The 21,357-nt window shown below is 38.6% G+C and overlaps 1 protein-coding gene across 1 annotated transcript in view; it reads left to right on the top strand.

Moving 5' to 3' along the window:
* gab2 (GRB2-associated binding protein 2) overlaps positions 1–21,357 on the top strand; it is a 46,606-nt gene that overhangs the window by 14,529 nt on the left and 10,720 nt on the right. Inside the window, exons 2-3 of the mRNA XM_007572367.2 lie at positions 6,330–6,630; positions 20,668–20,896. Coding sequence (XP_007572429.1) covers positions 6,330–6,630; positions 20,668–20,896 — 530 coding nt within the window. The remainder of the gene's footprint in view (positions 1–6,329; positions 6,631–20,667; positions 20,897–21,357) is intronic.

Here is a 21,357-nt window from a genome sequence, read left to right as displayed (position 1 = left end):
GTTGCTCTTACAATATTGCAGTGACCACTTGGATTTCTGCCTCGTTTTTGTTGTAATCTGTGACTCGGTTCAACACTCATTTGTGTTCCTGAGAACTGTCCAGTCCAGTTGTTATCAAGGGCAGTGTTTCTAGCCACCCCCCTAATTTTTTTATTTTTTTTTCCCTGAACAGCGCTGTAGCTTACACCAAAGCCATGGCAGGGGGAGGGGAGAGAGTGGAGAGTTCAGCCTAGTTTTACAGCTTCAGCTCTTACTTCCCAGTGCTTAGACAGTGATCGATAGGCTCAGACATGCTCTGTAGGACAGGCTGTGGGTGGGTTTGCTCATTTTCTTCTGTCCTCCTCCCTCATGATCCATTTTACCAGGGAAGTTCTCTCAAATTTAAGCTGCACATAAAGGCGGATTTTGCAACTGATTACCTTCTGGAATGAGTTCACTAGAAACGGTGACTAGTTTTGTCATATTTCATAATCCGCTAAGAAATTTTAGTTTGAAAGCCTAATACTCCGGCCACAGCTGATGGATGCCAGGAATAACCCAGCCGGGTTCCGACGACCTCTTTAAACTGGGCAGCGCTCCAGCTTTCAATTAAGCGAAGTGCTCCTTTTTTCCAGAAAAGGCAAAACATCGACATGACGCTTACATTTCTCTCGATGTCGAATAACAAAATCCTTAAGACCGGAACCATATTATTAAAAACTGTGTTTGGTCTTGCGTGTTGCCATGTTTGTGTTTTGGTGGAAACTCAATGAGTGTTATTACTTCTTTGGAATAAGTGGCGCTACGTCCTACACCATTATAATTTACTGGCCAGTGGATTTCCTTACTACCCTCCCACACTTATTCACAATATAGTCATTTATTCACAATTAATCAGATCTTGTTACTTTTTTTTTTGATGTTGTTACTTCCTGATGCAGAAGTTAGTAGCTGATCTCAGCGAATCATTTTGACTGAAATAAAACAAGAAGCGGCGTACCCCAACACCTCGGGTCGCATCAGCTACACGCTGCAGATAAGATCATGACCTGCACTTCCTGGAAACAAAGACGATGTAAACAGGTACAACATTACTGTCGCTGAGTTAAACATCAGTGGAAAAGTAGAATTACAGTGGGGTTTATGTAGATTCAAGTTAAGACTTGAATAAATAAACATTTATTTGTGATGGAGGTAATGCATTCCAAAATATTATTTGTAAAATATTTTTAGGTGGTATTTAATTGGGGGACAAATGTAGAAAAAACATTTTTTTTTGGTTTTGTTTTGTTTTGTTTTTTAATTACTGAAGGTAGCTATGATTGTCCTGAATAAGGTTCTTTCTTTCATGATACAGACCCAAGTTCTTTAACGGTGAGGATATTATGCAAAAATCATCTCTTTTAAACTTTATATGGTGTTATAATATTATTTCCTAACCAAAAACACAACAGGCAGCAGCAGCAATTAGCAAACACTTGGTGGAACTGCAAGTCTGCAAAGCTTACCATACAAACTACTTCTCACTGCAACGCCCCTAGAAACAGTTGAAAACGGCAAAATGGAGGAGCATTGTTGTCATGACGAGCTGAAAAAGTTAATTCATTTTTACGTACACATCATTTTAACAGCTGATGGTGACATAGTTACTCGATACACAGCGTCTGTGTCTGTGTCTTCTCTGTTGTGTGTGATTACTGTCTTTTGGTTAAATTTGATATTATACAAAACCGATTCATGTCGTGTGGGTTTAGGCAAACTATTTATGTTATTGAATTATTTCATATAGTTCTAAACATATTTAGAACCCTTATTTCTGTCTTGGCCGTGTTGATATTCCTTTCTACCACTGCCTGGATCACACATATGCAAATTAGCAGACGATGTCAGCTACTTTTAGGAGAGCAAATAGCTGCTATTCTTCCTGAGGAGGCAACAGCGTACATGATCTATGTCTGTATAAAAGGTAAAGCATCCAGCAATGCCGGTAAGGTTAATGCAGAAGAGATGGTTATTCCTAGGAAAGTCCAACTTGGCTTTTTTTTTTTTTTTTTTTTTTTTTGAGTACTACTTCAAAGCTTCCTGCTCTGGCTTTGTTTTGTTTAGTGTTGGCAACAAAAGTATTTTTAATCTATTTTCTTTGTAATGAATTTGCCGCCCTTCTTTCCTAGAACCAGGTTGATTGTGAGCATTACTTCCCTACGTGCAGTCTCCTTTTATCTGGAGCAGTCATGGAGCTTTGTCAGGAAAAAGCGAGAGCAATAAGCAAGGCATGTTTGACAACGTGTTCAAATGAAACCATGCATCATTAAAAAAAAACCTGGCTGTGCAAATTGCGGCTACATGAATTGCTTGTAATTAGGAGTTTGGTCAGGAACCCTGGTGCCAATTGTTACTGGGTATAGCTTAAGTAGTTTGTACACAGTATGAACACACAACTTAGCAATGTAAAATTGCTATTTGACTTTAATGAAATTTTAAAAGTATAGTAGAACTATGTTGCTTTGTTGTGTTGTACTTGTATGAAGCACTATGTTTTGATGACCACTTAGCAGGTCCTACCAGGGCGGTAATGGGCTGTGTTTTAAAAGGAGGACGTACATGGATACGCCAAAAATATTTGTGGGCACAAAAGTTTGAATTTTAGTTTGATATATAGTTAAATGTTCTTTGATTGAGCGTAACTGTAGTAGATGAATGTCTGTTAATGTTTTGCCTGTAGGAGGAGTCTCCTGTGTAAAGCCTGCAGAGGCTTTACACTGTTCCTGTTTGGAAAATTTAGGCCTTAAGACGCAAAGGGGGATAAATACTAAACATTTATTTATTTTTTAAATGTGCCAATTTAATTTCAACAATTTTGGGATTGTTGCCTGGACACAGCAATGAAAAATTGCCTTAATCAAGCCTCTTATTTTCCTTGGCTGTACATAAAGTTCTCCCAATGATGAGCTGGTATAGTTTGGGGTATTTCCCTAAGAACTTTTTAAAGAAAGATTATAGTTTGAATGTTTGTCATACATGTCTATGTAGACTTGGTGTATCACTATTTGTTCACCTGAGTGGAGGTAAAATGTCACAAAGTGAAATTAGTCAAAACATAATCACAGCCAAATCAGGCAGTCAGTTTAATATTAGTATGACTTTATTTGAAACAGTCAAAACAGTTCTCGAAAGGATGTTCAATAATGCTTTGCTAAAGGACCCATTTAGCCCTGGATTTATACAATATGAATATATTAGTCATCAGCTAAATTGGACTTTCCTGTCTGACACGCTGTTATCTCTCACTACTCTTTTTGGTATTCTAGATTCATGTTTTGTTTTAGAATCTGGGTAAAAGTTCCTTGATGGCAGCTACTTTCATCCTATTTCTGTTAAAGCCAGGTGGAAGTAAATCCATGTAACAGAGAGCGAATCCAGGGAGACATCCAGACTCCTTTTGCCTTGCTCTGTAAGTCAATCCCCAGTATCGAACAAACATCTTCCGTTTCCTTCATTTATTTCTTCTCTCATGCGTTTTCAGACTTGCGAATACACCCTACCAGCTTAGTCTCCTGTAGCGTTTAAATGTTTTCCATCAGAGCATAGATAGGAAAATACAGGATTCTGCTCTTGTCTTTCCTGGCGTCCCTGTGAGCTGCTACAGATGGTGACAGGTTGCCGATAGACACATTACCAGAGCAGAGAAGCCGGGGAAGCTTCCTCAGCCATCACTCATTCATCTCTGCATCTTGAGGTTAATGGCCCCCAAAATAGAACAAATTTGTGCTCATACTTCCAGAAGAGATTAGGAATATCATATTTGCTGCGTGTTTTTTTGGGGGGGGAGGCATTAGCCTTACGGCAGTGTCAGTGTTGATGGAGGGGCAGACGGGGGTCCAGCAGGATTCTGTGTGTCAGCAGCCTCCATGTGAGACGTTGCCTGCTGGAAGTGCATCCCTGGCATATGTCCAACAGCCCACACCCTCCACCCCCTAACACTCCTTTACGACCCTTTCCCTTCCTGGTCTATCTTCCTCTTTTGTGTCGCAGTACAGAGAACAGACTCTCTCTTTAGATGGCTGCAGGAAAACCATGTGGAGCTTAAGTATGGAAGGCTGCTCTTCTTCATTTGCGCCCGTCTAATTATCAAATACAGGGGTGTTCTTGGTTTGAAGCAGGAGTGACTCAATGTATTCAATACAAAAAAATGATTTGTAAATTGATTTCACATAGATGGATATATCTTATAGTTATTACTGCTCGTTTGGATGATTATGGCTTGCAGCTCATTAAAAACCAAAATTTAGTATCTCAGATAATCTGGAAAAGAACCGGTGGTGGGCAACGCTAACTCAAATTGTCGTTGCACTAACCCTAAAGCAGGAATCATAACCATTAGTTCCACTAACGTTAAAGCGCAACACCAACACTGTGTATAGTGGAAGCTAATGCTAAAGCGCTAACTTCAGTTTAAATTATATCTGCCTTTAAAAAACTGCAAGCCCTGTGCACAAATTTAATTTTGTCTTTACATTCACATGCCCTTAGATATTATATTTAGCTCTATATTTTGTTCTCTACTGTCCGTGTTTTATTTTGTTTGAAATGATGTTATTTGAGATAAAAAGAGGGAGCGTGAGGAGAAGAAACAAAACTGGTGTGGGTGAAATGGGTGAAGACAGTGTGAATGTCTAACTACTTGAAGAATTAGTAATTATTTATAGCCGAAACTTCAATCCAGATGTCAAACTTTACTCATGCGAAAGTTTACAAACAGCCAATTAAATTTGCACTTTAGAATGTATCTGGAAATGTTAGTTTAGGGGAAGCTGAATGTTCTGTATTTTGCTAATGAAAGTCAGCAAAAAATTAGCACCACTGTTGGCATATTAGTGGACGTGCGTCTACCATTGATAGGAACAATAAAAAAAGGATTTAATGAATGAATGCTGGCCTTGTGAAAACCATGTCTCTGTTGTGAACACTTTATGCTTTCAGTACTAGGTTGGAAATCAGCTTGTGGTTCTGGTTTAATGGTGGCCTTTGGTTTGTCTGCTTTGTCGTGCCTCTCAAGTTCCTCTTGACAATTCTCAGATTCCCAATGTGGTTTAAGTCGGGTACATTTAAAGAAAAAATTATAACATGGTCATTAATGCCGGTTTTGGTACATTTGGCATTGTGGGCATGTATCAAATCCCACTGGAAAATGAAAGCAGCCTCTCTATAAAGCTCATCAGTAGAGGGAAGTTTCTCTGGAAATGACCTTTTGTGGTTTACTCTCCTTGTGGAAGGTGTCATGATGATCTGGTGGAGTCATTGTGGATGTTGATGCTGTAGGCAGGACAGATCTCTGGTAGCAGTCAGTCTTGCAGTTAATCTGAAAAGACCTCTGACTGGAGACGCTTGCTTCATGGCAAGTCCTGACTGTCATGACCTGCTAGCAGCTCCATTTCCAGGCTGCAGAGACCATATTGCACAGTAACATGTCCTGGATGAGAGCATTAGTTGTAATAACGCTTCTAATCCACCTCATTTGCTTTTGCCATGCCTCATAAAATCTCTGTCTTCACGTATAGTTAGAAAACCAGGCAGAGAGAGATCATAGTCCTTGCCCTTTATGAGCGAGAGAGGAGTTGGATTTAACTCCTTCTTCTATCTCATCCGTTGGATCCAGCCCTGCATGCATACTTGTGGTTTAGTGGTTTATTATTGTAATTTTCTTTGAAAAAACAACAACAAAACAAACAGGATTTGAGGTTTTATAAATCATATTGCAAGAGGGCACCTTTTTTTCAGTTTATTGAAAGAAATTACCTTTTCAATGATATTCTAACTGATATGGATGTTCCTCTATAAGGTGCGGGTTGTTTATCCGAGATAAACATTTGGCGACCATATGCTGACACGACTGGATTCGAATGAAGCAGAGAATCGTCTTTTGTCCTGTTCTGGTAGCGGAAGGAGTCTGCAGTCTTTCAGTGAAGCTGTCATGGAGCAGCGCTGCTTCTCTTCGCTCAGAGAGGGATATCTGCACAGGAAATACGTTGGGAGGGAGTAAACACCTGCTAGTCCCCCCTTCCTCTCACAGCCGCTTAGACAGACACCAACCACACACAAGCACATGTGCTTAAAAAGGCAGACTTTCCTCCTTGGTCTTTTTGATCAACAGTAAACACCAGATCACATGTCCAGCTGTTGAGACTGTTATCATTGCGACACTTTCACCTTTTACACAGTAAGGATTGAACTTAACCACAGTTGTTTATTTCTTGAAATCCTCACAATAAAAACACGCTGCTTTGATAAATGCCCATGCTGAAGTTCTTTGGGGATAATTAAGTTGCACTCTTACTGTTTTTAAATTCCAGGCATGGAAGAAACGTTGGTTTATACTTCGGAGCGGCCGAATGAGCGGTGACCCTGATGTTCTCGAGTACTACAAGAACGACCACTCGAAGAAGCCCATCCGGGTCATCGACCTGCACTGCTGCGAGCAGGTGGACGCTGGCCTGACCTTCAAGAGGAAGGAGTTCCAGGACAGCTTTGTCTTCGACATCAAGACGTCCGATCGCACTTTTTACCTCGTCGCCGAGACGGAGGACGAGATGAACAAGTGGGTCCGCTCCATCTGCCAGCTGTGTGGTTTCAACCAGTCGGACGACACTCACGGTAAGGGACCTTGTGCTCGTCGTAGAATTGGAAAAATACATTTCGGGTGAAGTAAATGAAAGTATTATATCATTATTCATCTTTAATCCAGGTTAACCAGTTAAGCAAAGAATCTTGTTGATAAGATAAACTTGATAGTAACCACTAAGGAAGTTGTTAAATTCTGTTTTTATGCTGTAAGCTAGGATATATAAAAGTATATCTTGATACCAATATCAAGATATACTTTAAAAAAAAAGATATACTTTTAAAAAGTTAGCATTTAAAAAAACAAAACAAAAACCCCCCGAAATCCATCATATCTTATGAAAGGGGTTAAGTTTTTTTATTGACATGGAAACAAAAGAGCTGACTCTTTTCTTCCTCTGTCTGTTCCTGCTGATCAGCTGGCTGAAAAAAAGGCTTTTCTCTCACTTTTGACTCTGTGGAAATATTTATAGTCAAGAAAAAACACAGATGGCAATGGTGGACAAACTACAGGAGCACCAGCCATCAATCTTGTTAACCAGTCTATTGGAACAGAGAAACTCAAATTAGCGATGACAATAACATATATAATCAAAATTGTAAAAATGTTATAACTACAAGGTGTTGGTAAGAGAGTATATAAACATAAAATGTTTATATTCTAAGTAACGGAAATTAAATCACATTATACACTTTTTGTTTTGACTTTTGGTATAAATATTATGAAACCATAATATTTTGGTCAAGCTTGTCATATTGTGAGAGTCTCATACCAGCTGGCCCATGCCTACGTTAAACAACACATTTATAACCTCGTGGTAACACTCGGACAGTTGGGTTTGATCTTTATTTATTTGAGAGGACTGGAACATCTCCCTGTGACAGACCCAATTACTGATTTTCTTTTCTCATAGTGAGCATCTGATTTTTGTTGCTTATGTTTAAGAAGACTGACTGTTCCAGTGTGGACATGTCAAAGTTAGCTTGATGATGTAAGAGTTTAGAGTGCTTTGTGCACCCAACACTGTTGGTGAGTGTACTCCTGGCATCATAAATGATAATGGAAGTGCTTACTATTAAAGCCCTGCTAATGCTATTTCCATGTGGGAATGTTTTTACCTTAGCTGTTAGCATGCTAACTGCTATTTTCCCTCATAAAACCTGGGATTAGTGTCAGTTAATTCCTCTGCCATCAGTGTTAATTTGAGTGTTGTAATCGTTTGCGAACCTTGAACCATATTTTGTGAAACCAGCCGCTGTTGCAGTGTTTTTCCTTCCATGTTGTTGTTTTCCCGCCATTTGACAGCTGGTGAGCGTTAATCTCTGTGCACATGGTTGATCATCTGTAACATGCGATATGTCCAGGTGTAGACCAAAAAATAAAAACTGTTATGAAGTCTTAATGATCACAAAAGCTTTCCCTTGGGACCATATTTGCCAATTAGCAATGTCCTACTACACTTCTTGAACTGCATTGTTTGTAGCCAGCAGGCTATGACTTGGAGAATGGAGGGGAATGTTTTAATTATAACTGCACAAGTCGTCATAATTTGAACATCATGTACAGCACTCTTTGTTATAAAACTCTGCTTTCACAGAAGCATGTAGTTCCTTTTTCTGTGAAGTTCTGTCTGAGCCCCTTCGTTATCTCGATGCATCTTCATTTGCGCTTTCGGCGTCTCTGAAATCCAAATAGAGAAGTTAAAAATGGGCAACTGTTTAAGCATGTCCTTCTCTGAAAATCTAAAGCATTGCTTTCTAGGCAAAAATAACACCTAACAGCATGTTGGTGCCTCCAGGATCAAACTAAGAAAAACACGAGGCATACTTTCATCACACCAAAACTAACAGTATTTCAGTGAGACACACTTTGAAGTTACTTGAAAGAAAGTTTTGACTCTGTATTATTTCCACTTAATGTGTGGCATTTACATGTGTTCAGTTTCTGTTAAATCTGATACTAATAAATAAAACCGAGTGCAATCGATTGCCTTCAGAAGTCCCGTGGTTAGTAAACAGAACCAATTTTTATTTTATTTAATCTCAGTAGTTCTGGAACGTTGTTTAAGCCACCATCTGAAGATGAAAGGAATGTGGGAAAACTGTAAGCCTTACAAAAGTGTGACTGTCCAAATAAACTCCAATTTCTTTAATTCTGGGTGATCAACGATTGGCCAGTACTTGCATGTAAAATCAATCTTATCATCCGATCTTATCTACCGCTCCAAAAACATGAAAATCCGCCCCTGTCCTCTTTTGCTTTGTTCTGAGAAAGACAGATCCGCCCACCAGGCCACGTTGGGACATCCAACTTTAACTATGGTCAACCCACTGTTGCCAACTCAGGAACTTTGTTGCTATGTTCACATGTGTATAGTGACCTTATAACACCTGATATTGTAAGTTACAAAAAAATTGGTGTCTGCCAAAATTGGACTCAGCAGATCCGGCTTTTTAAATATCAGTGATTGACAAGAAAACTGCAATCGGTGCGCTTCTCCAAGGAGAACATTATTCAGAGAGGCTGGCAAGAGGCCCATGGTTGGGACCTGATCAGAGTTTCCAGAGTTATGGTCAAAGACCAAATGACTTGAGCTGTTTTGTGGAGTCTAATGGAGACTTGCATCTTGTGTAAAACAACATAAAAGCAGCAGTTTTATGAGATCATTCAGGCCAGTTGGTCTAGTTTGCATGATCTTTAATGTGTTCTCAGAGCTGTGTGTTGTCTTCCTGTTTTTCTGTTCCATTTTCTGCCTGCCAGTTGCTGTATGAACAGCACAAACATCTTAAAAGGGTCCAAACAACACGCATCTTCCTTCACAAACCTACGTTGCACAACAGGCCTTTTGGGCCTGTGTTTTTTTTTTTTTTTTTTTTTTTTCTTTTTTTTCGATTTGGTGACGGTCATGTTGATGAAAAAGATTTACCTGCCTCCTATGAGAGTTAACAGGTTGTTTATCACACACTAGGAACAAATGCACATAGATATAGTTAAATAGTTTCATCAACAATAATTACTTTTGTTTTTTGGTTGGTAGAAAGCAAATTTTTTAGAAAAGTGGTGCAAATGTGTGAGTTGATCAACTGATGAAGCAGTCCTCGGGTTGTGGAAATTCTCATCACATTTGGAAAAAGTCCCTTCCCACTCAGGCTAGTAAGACACCTTCTGTTACGAATGCAGCGTTCCGGAGCTGAACGTGTGAAGGATTCTCTATCTGTTGAACTCAAGCTGTTTGTGTCGTTCACACAGCGGCGCCTAAACTGGTTTTGGTTGCATTTCCTCAGCTGATGCAGGATCCTCTGCTTGTTTTTCTCTGACGCTACCCATCAGATATGTTGGTGTTATTTACACAAATAATAAAACACGTTCTACACCTTTTTCTTTTTTTTTCAAGCTAAGAGATACAAGAGTCGGTTGTAGATCGGAGTGATTGTGTCATCAGACACTCTGGGAATTCCCTCTCTGAAAGAAAAACAAACAAGACTTTAAAAACGTGAGACTTTAGTTCCTCTTATGGAAATTATACATATTGACAGTGATAAGTCATCTTCCCTCAAAATGTTAAAGTGGGGCCCCATAAACAGGAATATGCTGAAAAGAAGGATAACTAGGCAAGTGAAGGAGTGTTTTGACATTTATGCAGAAAATTTCCCATTTAAAAGTATTCAAATGCAAGACTATGTAAAGATAGTATCTAAACTTGAACTGGTGGTAAAATGACCCATGTTTTTGAATTGTCTTTACAAGTAAATTATATCTGGTTTAATATTCAGCCCCTTTTACTCGTTTATCCAGAAACGAACGGCATCACGAGAACTCAGGAACACACCAGATCAGTCCGTCTAGAGCACAGTTAGGCTACAATATAAATCACTTCAATCCATCTTGAAAAATTGAAAAAATTATGGAACACCAATCCTCCCAAGACATTACCGTGAGAAGAGCGTTTGCGGTTTGCCATAAGCCGTTTAGAGGAGTAGATGAGGGTACACTGCTCACACAAGGCTGAAATTGGAACATGTGTGAAACGATGTGGTGACAAACTAAAAAGACATCAAAAAACTAAAGACTATAAAATACTCTAAATCAGGCTTGTCTGAAAAAAAAACCTGTCATGTATTTAAGGCATTTAAAGAATCTCATTGAAATTATTTTTACATTTTTATGTATGCATCTATTTACCTGCTAATTTATATACTGTTAATATTACTTTTCTTTACTTACTTATTGCTAATTTACTAGTTAGTTACTCACTACTTGCTTTCTTATTACTTTCCTACATATACTTAGTCGTTTCTATTTATTTGCTTTTTACTTGCCATTTACTTACTAACTCACTACATACTCAAAGAGAAGCAGGGTGGTGGCAGCAGCATGCTGTGGAGGTGCTGTTCTTCAGCAACCTGGAAGAAACCCTGTTAGAGACTGCAGAACATAATAGCAACAAACTATTATTTTAGTTATTGATTGCTTTTTCGATTATTCTGACGATTAATCAAATTAAGCAATGGGCATAATCTGCAGATTTTTAAATTTCAAATGTTTAAATATTTTTCTTTGTAATCACAGTTTGAAAACCTTGTATAAATCTCCTGTTCTTTACATTTACAGTTGTGTACAACTTTTTGTTAGTCCATCACCTAAATCCCATCAAATTGCAGTGAGATTTGTTGCAATATGACAAAAACCTGAAACGTTTGATGAGTTGTCCTTGTGCACAGCTGCAGTGCCAACAGGACGTGTAGATGTGTTGTAAACGGACTCAACTAGACAACAGCGTGTTTTAGAGGGCCGAAGCGTCTGCTCTCCTCAGAGGATTCTGCTGGGATTTTTGCCCGCATCAGTTACATAAGCACCTTGATGTGAACCTCACCTTCTGTCATTCAGTTGGCCCTAATCTGCATTAGCAAGCTGCATCTCGCGGCGACGAGGAAGGACGGCCAAGAGCAATATGTGACAGTTAATTGTTACACAATTGACTCTCTGTCATTCTGGTCCTTTTCGCCGTGCTCCTCTTCGTTTCACTTTCTGCCACACATGTACAGGCTTTCCCACAACACGTACAGGCTTTCCCACAACACACACTTGAGAATTTCGCAGCCGATTAGGTCATCTGTTTTTAAATATTTTTAGATCTCACACTTCATGGAAAGTAAATAGAGAGCTCTCTTCCCTGGAACTGAATTTATATTTGCTTAATTGTCCTGTTTATTTTTCTGAGGAAGAAACAAGAAGCGACGGATCAGGTTGTTGTTGTTGGCTCATGTTTGCCGGTTTGTGTGGAGATGAGTGTCACACAGGTCTGCTGTTATTTACATAAATCCTATGCAGAAAGGGCTTTACTCTTGTTATACATTTTAAACTACTACATCACAGAACTCTGTCATTTCTACAAATTCCTGATCTTGATTTCAATTAGTCCGATTTTAATGATAAAACGAAAACGACGTCAAATCTAAACTGATTGAGATGAGAGAAATAATACATGGTGTCAAAATAACCTCAGTGGTCCTTGGAGACAATTTATTTACTTCATCTGAAATGTTTTGTTGGCCCTTCTAGTCTTACCCATTTTCATTTTTCAACAAAAATGAAGAACCACTCTTTTATGGAACAAAGATGTTGGCGCTTATTTTATCACTTTTTCTCTGCTTTAAGGAACTCTAGGCGGCAGTTCAACAGTGAAAATACTCTAAATCAGGCTTGTTTGCAAAGAACTGCCATGTATTTAAGGCATTTAAAGAATCTCATTGAATTTATTTTTAAATGTTATGTATGCATCTATTTACCTATATATTTATATTCTGTTAATTTACTTTTCTGTTTGCTTACTTACTTAATTTACTCACTTTTACTGCTTATTTTATTACTTTTCTTTACTTACTTATTGCTTATTTACTAGTTAGTTTACTAGTTAGTTACCAACTTACTGATTGACTCACTACTAGCTTTCTTAATACTTTCCTATATATACTTACCGTACTCGTTTCTATTTATTTGCTTTTTACTTGCTATTTATATACTAATTTACTTACTTGGATATTTTGTGACTTTCTGCTACTTTCTGCATTCACTTGTTAGCCATTTATTTACTTTTTTGTTACTGACTTACCCATTGACTCACTATCAACTTTCCTACTGCCATGTACGTTTAATCCTTACTACTTATTGAGTTACTTCCTAGTCAGAGTTCAAGTTCATGTGTGCAGTAGAAACGCATTTTGTTCTACAATGAAAATCATGTTTTGCTGTCTGCAAGAATGCAACTTAGAAAAGAAGCAAAAAAAGCAAGGAATATAAAATAACCTCATAAACATGCACCAGTAACAAGATCAAAGTATTACATATATGTAAATGTTACACAGTAAACAGTGTGAATATAATGTAGAAGCAGATTATTGGTAGCAGTGCAAATGTAAACATGCGCTAGTTAATTTTAGTTGATGGCCTGAATGAAGCTGATTAAAATCACAATTAAAGCAAAATAAGTTCTCGTGGCTTTTGTAAACTAATTGTAAACTCAGTGTTATCTATCCCAGTCAGGCAGAAATATTCTTGCCCACTGCAAAACTGAATAAAGCCTGAGCTTCTGTTAATCTCAGTGCATCAAAATATTGACTTGACCAACCCAGAGTCTTGACCCGGAGCTAAATGAAAATCACTGGGTTATCACCAGCATCACATTTAAGGTCAAAGCTCTTCGAAATGCTCAAGAAAAACCCCTGACACCTGACTTTTGAGCTAAACAAGAAAAGGGAAAATTGATGCAAATCTAATACATGGTTGAATATGCTAAGTTAAACAAAATCCGTTACGCTTATAAGACTTTTTTTTTTCTTTTTTACACACAAATAACACATATACCAGTTGGACCATTTCAAATGGAGGCTCCAAACCAGCTACTATCGATAGGGAGAAAGAGACAACACTAAATCATTTGTACAAGAGATGCACTGACCTGAACTTTCAGTTCTGTTGGTGCCAATTCCTGTTTAGCCAGTTCTGATTTCCTTAAGACTGATTATTATCCATGCCTTTCTCCAGTCAGCTGTCTTTAATTATTATCTAGTATCTCAGGAAAAGGGTTTCACTGTTATTTTAAAACAAAGACAAAATATTATTGCTAGTTGAGCTATATTTTCAATTAGCACAGTTAGCACAGGAGCTGTTAACGTCTTCTATGTATTTTATATAGTGAGTGAAGCGCCTTACGTGAATTCATTAACCCAAAAAGATTACCAATATTTTCAAGTCCAGTATGTTGAACAACAGAGTTTAAAAGCACAAAGGAATAAAATAGAGCAACTGAAGAAGCAGCTTCTGCAGAAAACATTGTAACTCTGACTTTTAAACATCCCACTTATCTTTTAGCCTTAACCTCTTAGTGATCGAGTATCCAGAGTTCACTCAATGAAAACGAACAAAACAAAAGATTGCATTTTTGAGTTTCCGACTAGCAAGTCTCCAATCATGGCTGATCAAGTTAAAAACAATTGATTTTTTTTATTTCTGTTGATAGATCTCTTTGTCTATTTCGTAAATAAATCATTGTGATGCCACAGTGTGGCTTGTAAACCTATCTGCTCCTCTTAGTTACTCTACATAGGTCCTGTTCTTTGCCTAAAGTAACCTCCAGCATTAAAAGACACAAGAATCTGACTTGTGTTTTTTTTGTTTTTTTTTTAATGCTTTAAATTGAGACGCACATGTGACGGAGATTGTGAACAAAATGGACACTGAAACTGAAATGACGGCCAACCAATCCTTGAAGCTAGTGTTCTTCGAACCCACATGAAGTAAATAAATGTATGCTTGTACAATATTAATATGGATAAATGCATTATACATTTGCTCACAACAGGCTTCTTAGTCCCTCTTCAACAGAGAGCTTGCCTTCTCTCCTACCAAAGTGCCCTTTATCTGCATTGATTTTTGCTGAAATAATGCCTCCATGGCACTGGAAGGTCAGGTTTCTACGGCTGTGAAGCTGTCTGAGGACAGTTGTTTTATTGTTGCAGCTTCCAGCCGTCCCACCGAAAACAATAAGCTTAACAGCTTTAGATACAGATCAATTTATGTTTGGGTTTGACTATGCATTTTGGTTCTTTTGACAACTTATTTGACATTCATTTTTTGTTGTTGCAGAATTTATGCAGACGCCGTGCATACATTAATTTTGAACAAATTCAGACCCTGGAAAAGCCGTTTTTAAGAGAAACTGAACAGCTGAAGTCTTCTCATACCTTCTTAATGGTTCTGAAAACACATCCACGGCTACATATGTTTTTGGTTCTCCCAATCTGCTGTTGGGTGTTAGCACTGTTGTTATCAGACACTGATGGCTGGCTGTGTGGCGTGTGTCTGCGCCCAGAGAGACCCAGCCCCGAGCACAATCTAATGAATGGAGCTTCGTTTAGTCAATCATGGGCTTTGTTCTGCTTTCTGCTTGCTGTTTGAACTCGGAGACAAGGATCATCCCCACAAAGGGACCAGGATTTTAGTTGTCAGCAGTCCTTTTGCAGTGCAGCTCCCTCCGTTTTCTTCCTTTCTTCAGTTTGCCTGTTTTCCTGTCTGCTCCTTAGAAAAGGAAATAACAAAAAAAAAACACTTATTTTTCCGTTTGAAGTTTCATATTTAAGATTATGATATAATAAATAAATGCATAGAAATAAAGAAAAATTCAGGCCATTGAATTTGTAAAAGAAAAAAAAGTCAACAAAATCAACAGTAGCCAAATAGTATATTACAGTTCAGCACTTCTTGTAGTGTGCTGAAAACCTCTCATGCTAAGAAAGACAGTATTTTGTTGCAATTTCGATGAAAGAGGAACCAGTCTGGGTAGTATAGATGTTGTGGTCAAAATTGTCTCTTTTTTTTCCACATGGTTCTTTAACGAAACTGAAATTTAAAAAAAAAATGGTAAAAAAATGCATCTTTGCGTGTTTCAGATCCAACCATCTTTTATAAATAAAGATCATGTGCTTTGCTTTAGTATCTGCACTGCTTAAAAGTTTTCACATTTGGTTGCATTGGACACAAACTTCATTGTCTTTGGTTCAGGCTTTTTGTGATTGAACAACACAAAAATGGTGCAAACCTGATGTTTACAGTAAGATAATAATTTACATTATGTGTTTTTGCATTTCATGCATTGCTGAAATTTTAAAGCGACTGATTCCTATTTATAAAATGATAAAAGTAAGATATATTTGAGGTTTGATGAGTTGGCTGCTGGCATTAGAGCAGCCATCTCCAATAGAGTTTGTACTTTATTTCAGTTATTTTTTTTTGGTCAAATGAACAGTTTTCCTTCAGCACAGCTCTCTAACATTTCCATGTTTTTATACCCCACTGTTGCACAGCTTCAAGTTTTTTTTTATTCCTCTGCTTGTTTGTACATTACAGTAATGAGGTCAGGCCACTGAAAATGAGCTGCTGTTTTACATTTTGCCCCTGAGTGTAATTCATCGTCGTGGAGACAAGCCTGTTTTTGGATGATTGATTAATCTGGCATATCAAGGTAAACTGATGTCGTGGTGGTCTGACGTCGGAGCTCACATGATGCTGCTGAGAGGCGGGCATGCAATCAGCCGAGGCTCCTGTAAATGATCTCTGCCGTTTTCACTGAGCATGATGAAGCTTTGTGACTTTCTGTGCTTCCTGTAAACCCAGTGCTGGCCTGAACCATCTTGGCAGAAGTCTAGCATCGTTTTCTTTTTTTTTTTTTGAACCTCAAACCCCTGCAAATGGAGTTGCTCTTTTGGGACACGCTGATATATTATGGAAATAGGCCTGGCAGATCCATTTAGGATAACTAATAATGTATGCGTACACTTGGGATCACCAGTGAAAACAGTTTAGTACTCTACTCATTAGGGTAGCACGCAGTTCTAGATTGCAGCCATTTTTTTTCTAAGGGTACTTTCACATAAATTGCATGACCTGTGTCTCGGCCTCCCCAACACCCAATAGAGCCATGAAAGAACTGCTGGTAATTTGCAGCACTCATTGTAGTTGTTTGAACCCTAAGACTATATGTTTAAATGCAATCTTGTAAGAGAACATTAAGGGAATTGCCTTTTAGTAGAACTCAGACTGAAAGTAGTCGGACTGAATACATCTTCCTGATTTAAGATTTTATGGAATATGGTGTTAGGTATTCCTGTATGAGAATATTCAAACGTCCTCCTTTTCCTTTCAACAGGTCAGTGGATTTTTCATTTTCTATTTTTACATACTCTTTGAGATCAAATTAGGACATGTTCTCATCCAATTCTGGCCGGACTTGGAGGAAATGAGCCCCCTACAAAGATGTTCTTGTCATGAGTGATGCAGCATACTTCTAATTTTGGCCCCCTGAGACCAGCAGCTAGCTTTTATTAGATTACAGCCACAGAGCCAATGAGACAGAAGGTGATATATTATGGAGCATGATTGGAAAATTGCTAGTGAACTTTGGAGCTCTTTGACCTAGAATAGCTGTTCTTTTTGCCAACCAATAGGGCCCATTCAGGCGTTTCTGCTGATGTCTGATGTTCGCTTAAACATCAGGATCACGGAGAGACTAACTTATTTCTTGAAAATGCCTTGCTGATGTTTTAGAATAAATGCAGCCCCTAATATAAGTACACATTCCTCTTTAACTATTCCAGGTTTTATTGTGCTACAACCACAATGTTCAGTGTGTTTTAATTGGTTTTATTTGAAAGATGAGGTTGTGAAGTAATAGGAGAAATTCTACATGATTTATATATATTTTTACAAACAGAAATCTGTTTGTTTGCTCAACCCTTTTGAGTCAATACTTTGTAGAACTTCTGTTTGCTGGAATTACACAAACAAATCAACTGGGAACCAAAGTTGCAACATTTGTTGCATTTACATCTGGTGCGGTTTTTCTTTCACTGTGTCAAACAAACCAAACCCTTTGAAAAACCTCCCAGCCTGTGGTGGCGCTGCACCAAGAGCTACTGAAGAAAACAACATGAAAACCTCTGAAGAAGGAACATGGCGCTACTTCCTTCTTCATGAAATGTAAACACAAATGGAGTTGCAACAGATTTTTGTTGAGTTTATTGAGAATAGTTGTCCTGTCAACAGATTTTTCCATATGAGCTGTAGAGCTCTGGTGCTCCTCCAGATTTATTTTAATTGCTCTCCTTATTTGACCTTTTAGTTTAGGTGGACGACCTGTATTCACCAATTAAGGGATTTTTGACAGCTATCAGTTGGTTGTCCTTAAGGGGTCTCATATTATGTATTTGATGAATACAAACACATAATATACTGTTTAACCTTTTCAATTTCCTTCCACTTCAGGATTATGCACCAAGTAGTGTTGGTGTATAACACAACTTAGTCTGTTATTACATAAAATCCCAATAAATTATATTGAAGTAGCTGGTTCTAATGTGAATCAGTTAAACGTTAACCTAATATGAATAGATTTGAAAAGCCTGGTATAAAAAACAAAAACAACATTTTTGGTTTGTGCCGTTTGTATCGTGTTTTCCTTATCAGCTAAAATATGATGTATAACCTTTCCCGGGATTTAAATGCTACTGTTTATATAAAAAATACATCTGGGAGTATCTTTGAGAATCTTTTTGCTTTCGTTTTTATTTTTGTGCTTCTTTCTGAATTCTGGTGTTATGACTGTGAGGAGTTCGTGGAGTTGCTTCCCAGAGGTGACATACATCATCAGGCCCATTAGTGTCAGTGATGAGCCATCTATTCCATCAGCAGACTGGACCAGTAATCTTTCATCTTGCTCCACTTCTGACAGCCATTTCTGGCGCTAATCAGAGCCAGAAAAAATATTATTTGTTGCGCACAAATCAACAAGAAATGATTACATTCAAGGAATTTCCTGGGGTAATTTTATTCTGCTCAGTAATACAAACAGCTTTTGTTTTGCAAAGCAGCTCTCCATGTCATCAGGGGCGGGGGAGTCTGTCTTTTGACAACAAATCAATATATCTACCCATATTAGAGGGGCTAACGCTCACCACGCTGGATGAAAGCTTTTACAAAGCTTTTTGTGGAGAAAGGAGATGATGCCTAACCAGCCCAGGGAGAATGGAATCACTCAGGACAATGGTTCAATTGAGGATCATTGAGGTGGGGGCAGCTGGGGCGTGTGGGGGGAGTCCCTGCCTGTGTGACTGTTGGCCTGGGCATCTCACGGGTGTCCACTGGCCTGGAGACCTCATAACAGAGGCTTTTTTCCCCTCCAGGCCTGAATGTGGCCTCATTCAGCAAACAGGACTCCAGAATACTGCACCCAGCGCCAGTCCCACACGAAAACATAGATGCTCACACAACACATTTGTGTTCTGCAGCTCTAATCATGACCCACTGATTCTTCTTAAAGGGTAGACTGACATTTTTGTGTAACTAATTTAAAAGGTCTTCTTTGAAGGACTTGTGACATCACTTCTTTTACATGATCTCCTTTTTAGTTGTGGTCAGGCTAGCGACTCACAATAGTCATATTCATTACTGTCTCACTTTGAGAAGAACTGAGACATAATTTGCTGAAGAGAGGACATTACTTTGGGAACACTATGGCCACAATGGAAAATGTTTTGTCGATGTTTACTTTAAATAAAATTAGGATTTTAGCTGAGTAACACCACTATTTCCTCATTAAACACAAAAACTCTGTTGTTCTTTTGATTACTCTTACACTTGTGACAATTATTTAGGAAACTTAGGGAGAAAAAGTGTTTCCAACATGTGAAATATGTCCTCCCCATCAGTTTACTTTGACTCAATTCACTCATGTTTCCTGCATAGAAACAAAAGAACCGATTGGATTTAAATTCTGCGGCAGAAATTTAAGCAAAAAACTGTTGCTGGTTGGTTTGACAGGTTTTCTGCATAAATGTAGCTAAAGTGCTCGCTCCATTCTTGTTCTGTTTTGCTAATAAGCTGTAAAATGAATGTATGGTTCATCAGACACTGTTGATCCAGATGATGTGATCATCCATACGCGGTACATCTTTCCTTGTTATTGAAATGTGGCTTCAAGGTGCAGAAGGTGCTTTTAAAATAGTTTCCTAAACAATGAAAAGGTAAATTGTGCTTTATTTATATTTCATATGTTAAGTTTTGATGGCGATATTTTCCATTCTAAAGAGAAAATGGTTAAAAACGGTGTTTTATTAGAGATTGTAACTAAATATAAATTCAACGAGGCACTATACCATTTTCAATTCATATTTTGTCTTTTTATTATTTTTACTTTTTATAGGTTGCACGGTTAAAGTGACAAAATAATCAACAAATCAATTATAAGCCCAGTATATTTAGACTGCAGCAAAAGTCGGTGGCATTGCATTGATATTCTCTGTGCATTTACTGGAGAGTGGAGGAGAAAAATTAGCTTCAGCAGCAGCTAAGCTTTCTTTTTTTTCATGTCTCCCTCAGCTCTTGTTGCACACAGCACCATCGGTCGATGGATCAGTAGACCGCCCACTCTCTACATGCTGAGCAAGTCCTCATTTTGGCTTTCTGCCCAGTTCGTTTCCAACATCCCCATCTCGGACTTGGCTTTGCTTTGTAGTCGGTGGGGAAAAAAAACAAACAAAACAAAGCAAATAATAAAAAAAAAGAACAGGGATGCCACACTGAAACAATAAGACGGTGGGACTGGCTTGGTCACTCTGTCCGTCTTCACAAAGCAACGGCCGGCTCAATACAATCAAACAAAGTACATTGACCCTGATTTTCAAAGTGTAACTTGGATCATGTGCGGCTCAGCCGATGGGCTCAGTGCAGCTCTAAAAGCAGAGGGCTGCTGTTTTCTGTTCTCCCTTGAGACGGATCCTTCTCCTGTATTGATTAGAGTGCAGACTAAAGGGTAATGACTACAAGGCCACGCAAAACCCTAAACTCCCCGGTAGATTTAAAACTGCTCTCCTGAATTCAAAGATTGACACGTTTTGCAACCATTTGTGCGAGGACTGATAAATTTTCTCTTCATTTCACAGCACGTTGAGTTCTGTTAGAAAAAACCAAAACAGCCGTGTAAATAATCAATCACTCCAATTTCTGTCTGCCTGCAGAGAGCAGATTACACCATATGCCCAGATCTGTTGGAGCAGATGTCACCGGCTCGATGGCTCCTGTGAGTGGAGAAAGGAAGTCGTCGGCGCCCGTCCACTCCAGCCAGCCGGTGCTCTTCACCTTCGACGTGCCCGTGCGCCACTCGCACCACGGCTCCCTGTCCAACAGCGCTCCTCAGGACTACCTCCTCCTCCACCAGTGCATGAGCAGGAAGACAGAGAGTGCACGGTAAATGTCCTGATCCTCAGACGTCCTGTGTCGGTTTCCTGTTTTCCATTGATGCAGGTCAACATGCAGGTTTGCGGCTCTTCCTTTGCTCTGAAGCCCCCGAGGGTTAAAACTACTGCTGCAGGGGAAGAGTTATCCAGCTGCGCGTGAGAACCCAACACGAAGAGATAAGAGATCTCTTCGTACTTCTAAAAATAGTCAGTGTTGTAAGACGGAGGGGAAGCAAACTTGTGGCTTATATTCTACTATGTGCCCAGATTACAGTTCTTAATAAAGCAATGAAACAGATTTAAAAGACAGATATTTGCATGTTCAGTGATATTTGTAGATTGAGTTTTCCTTCTTTTAAAATGTTATAATTAAAAAAAACAATAGGAGGCATGAGTCATAGGAAACTTAAAAGTTTGATGTGTATCTCCATTCAGCCTCATTTACTCTGATATCCCAAAATAAAACTCACT

Source organism: Poecilia formosa, unplaced genomic scaffold, assembly GCF_000485575.1.
Source record: "Poecilia formosa unplaced genomic scaffold, Poecilia_formosa-5.1.2 Scaffold299, whole genome shotgun sequence".
NCBI lineage: Eukaryota > Metazoa > Chordata > Actinopteri > Cyprinodontiformes > Poeciliidae > Poecilia > Poecilia formosa.
The sequence above is the reverse complement of the archived record's forward strand: the minus strand, read 5'-3'. Positions and strand labels throughout refer to the sequence as shown.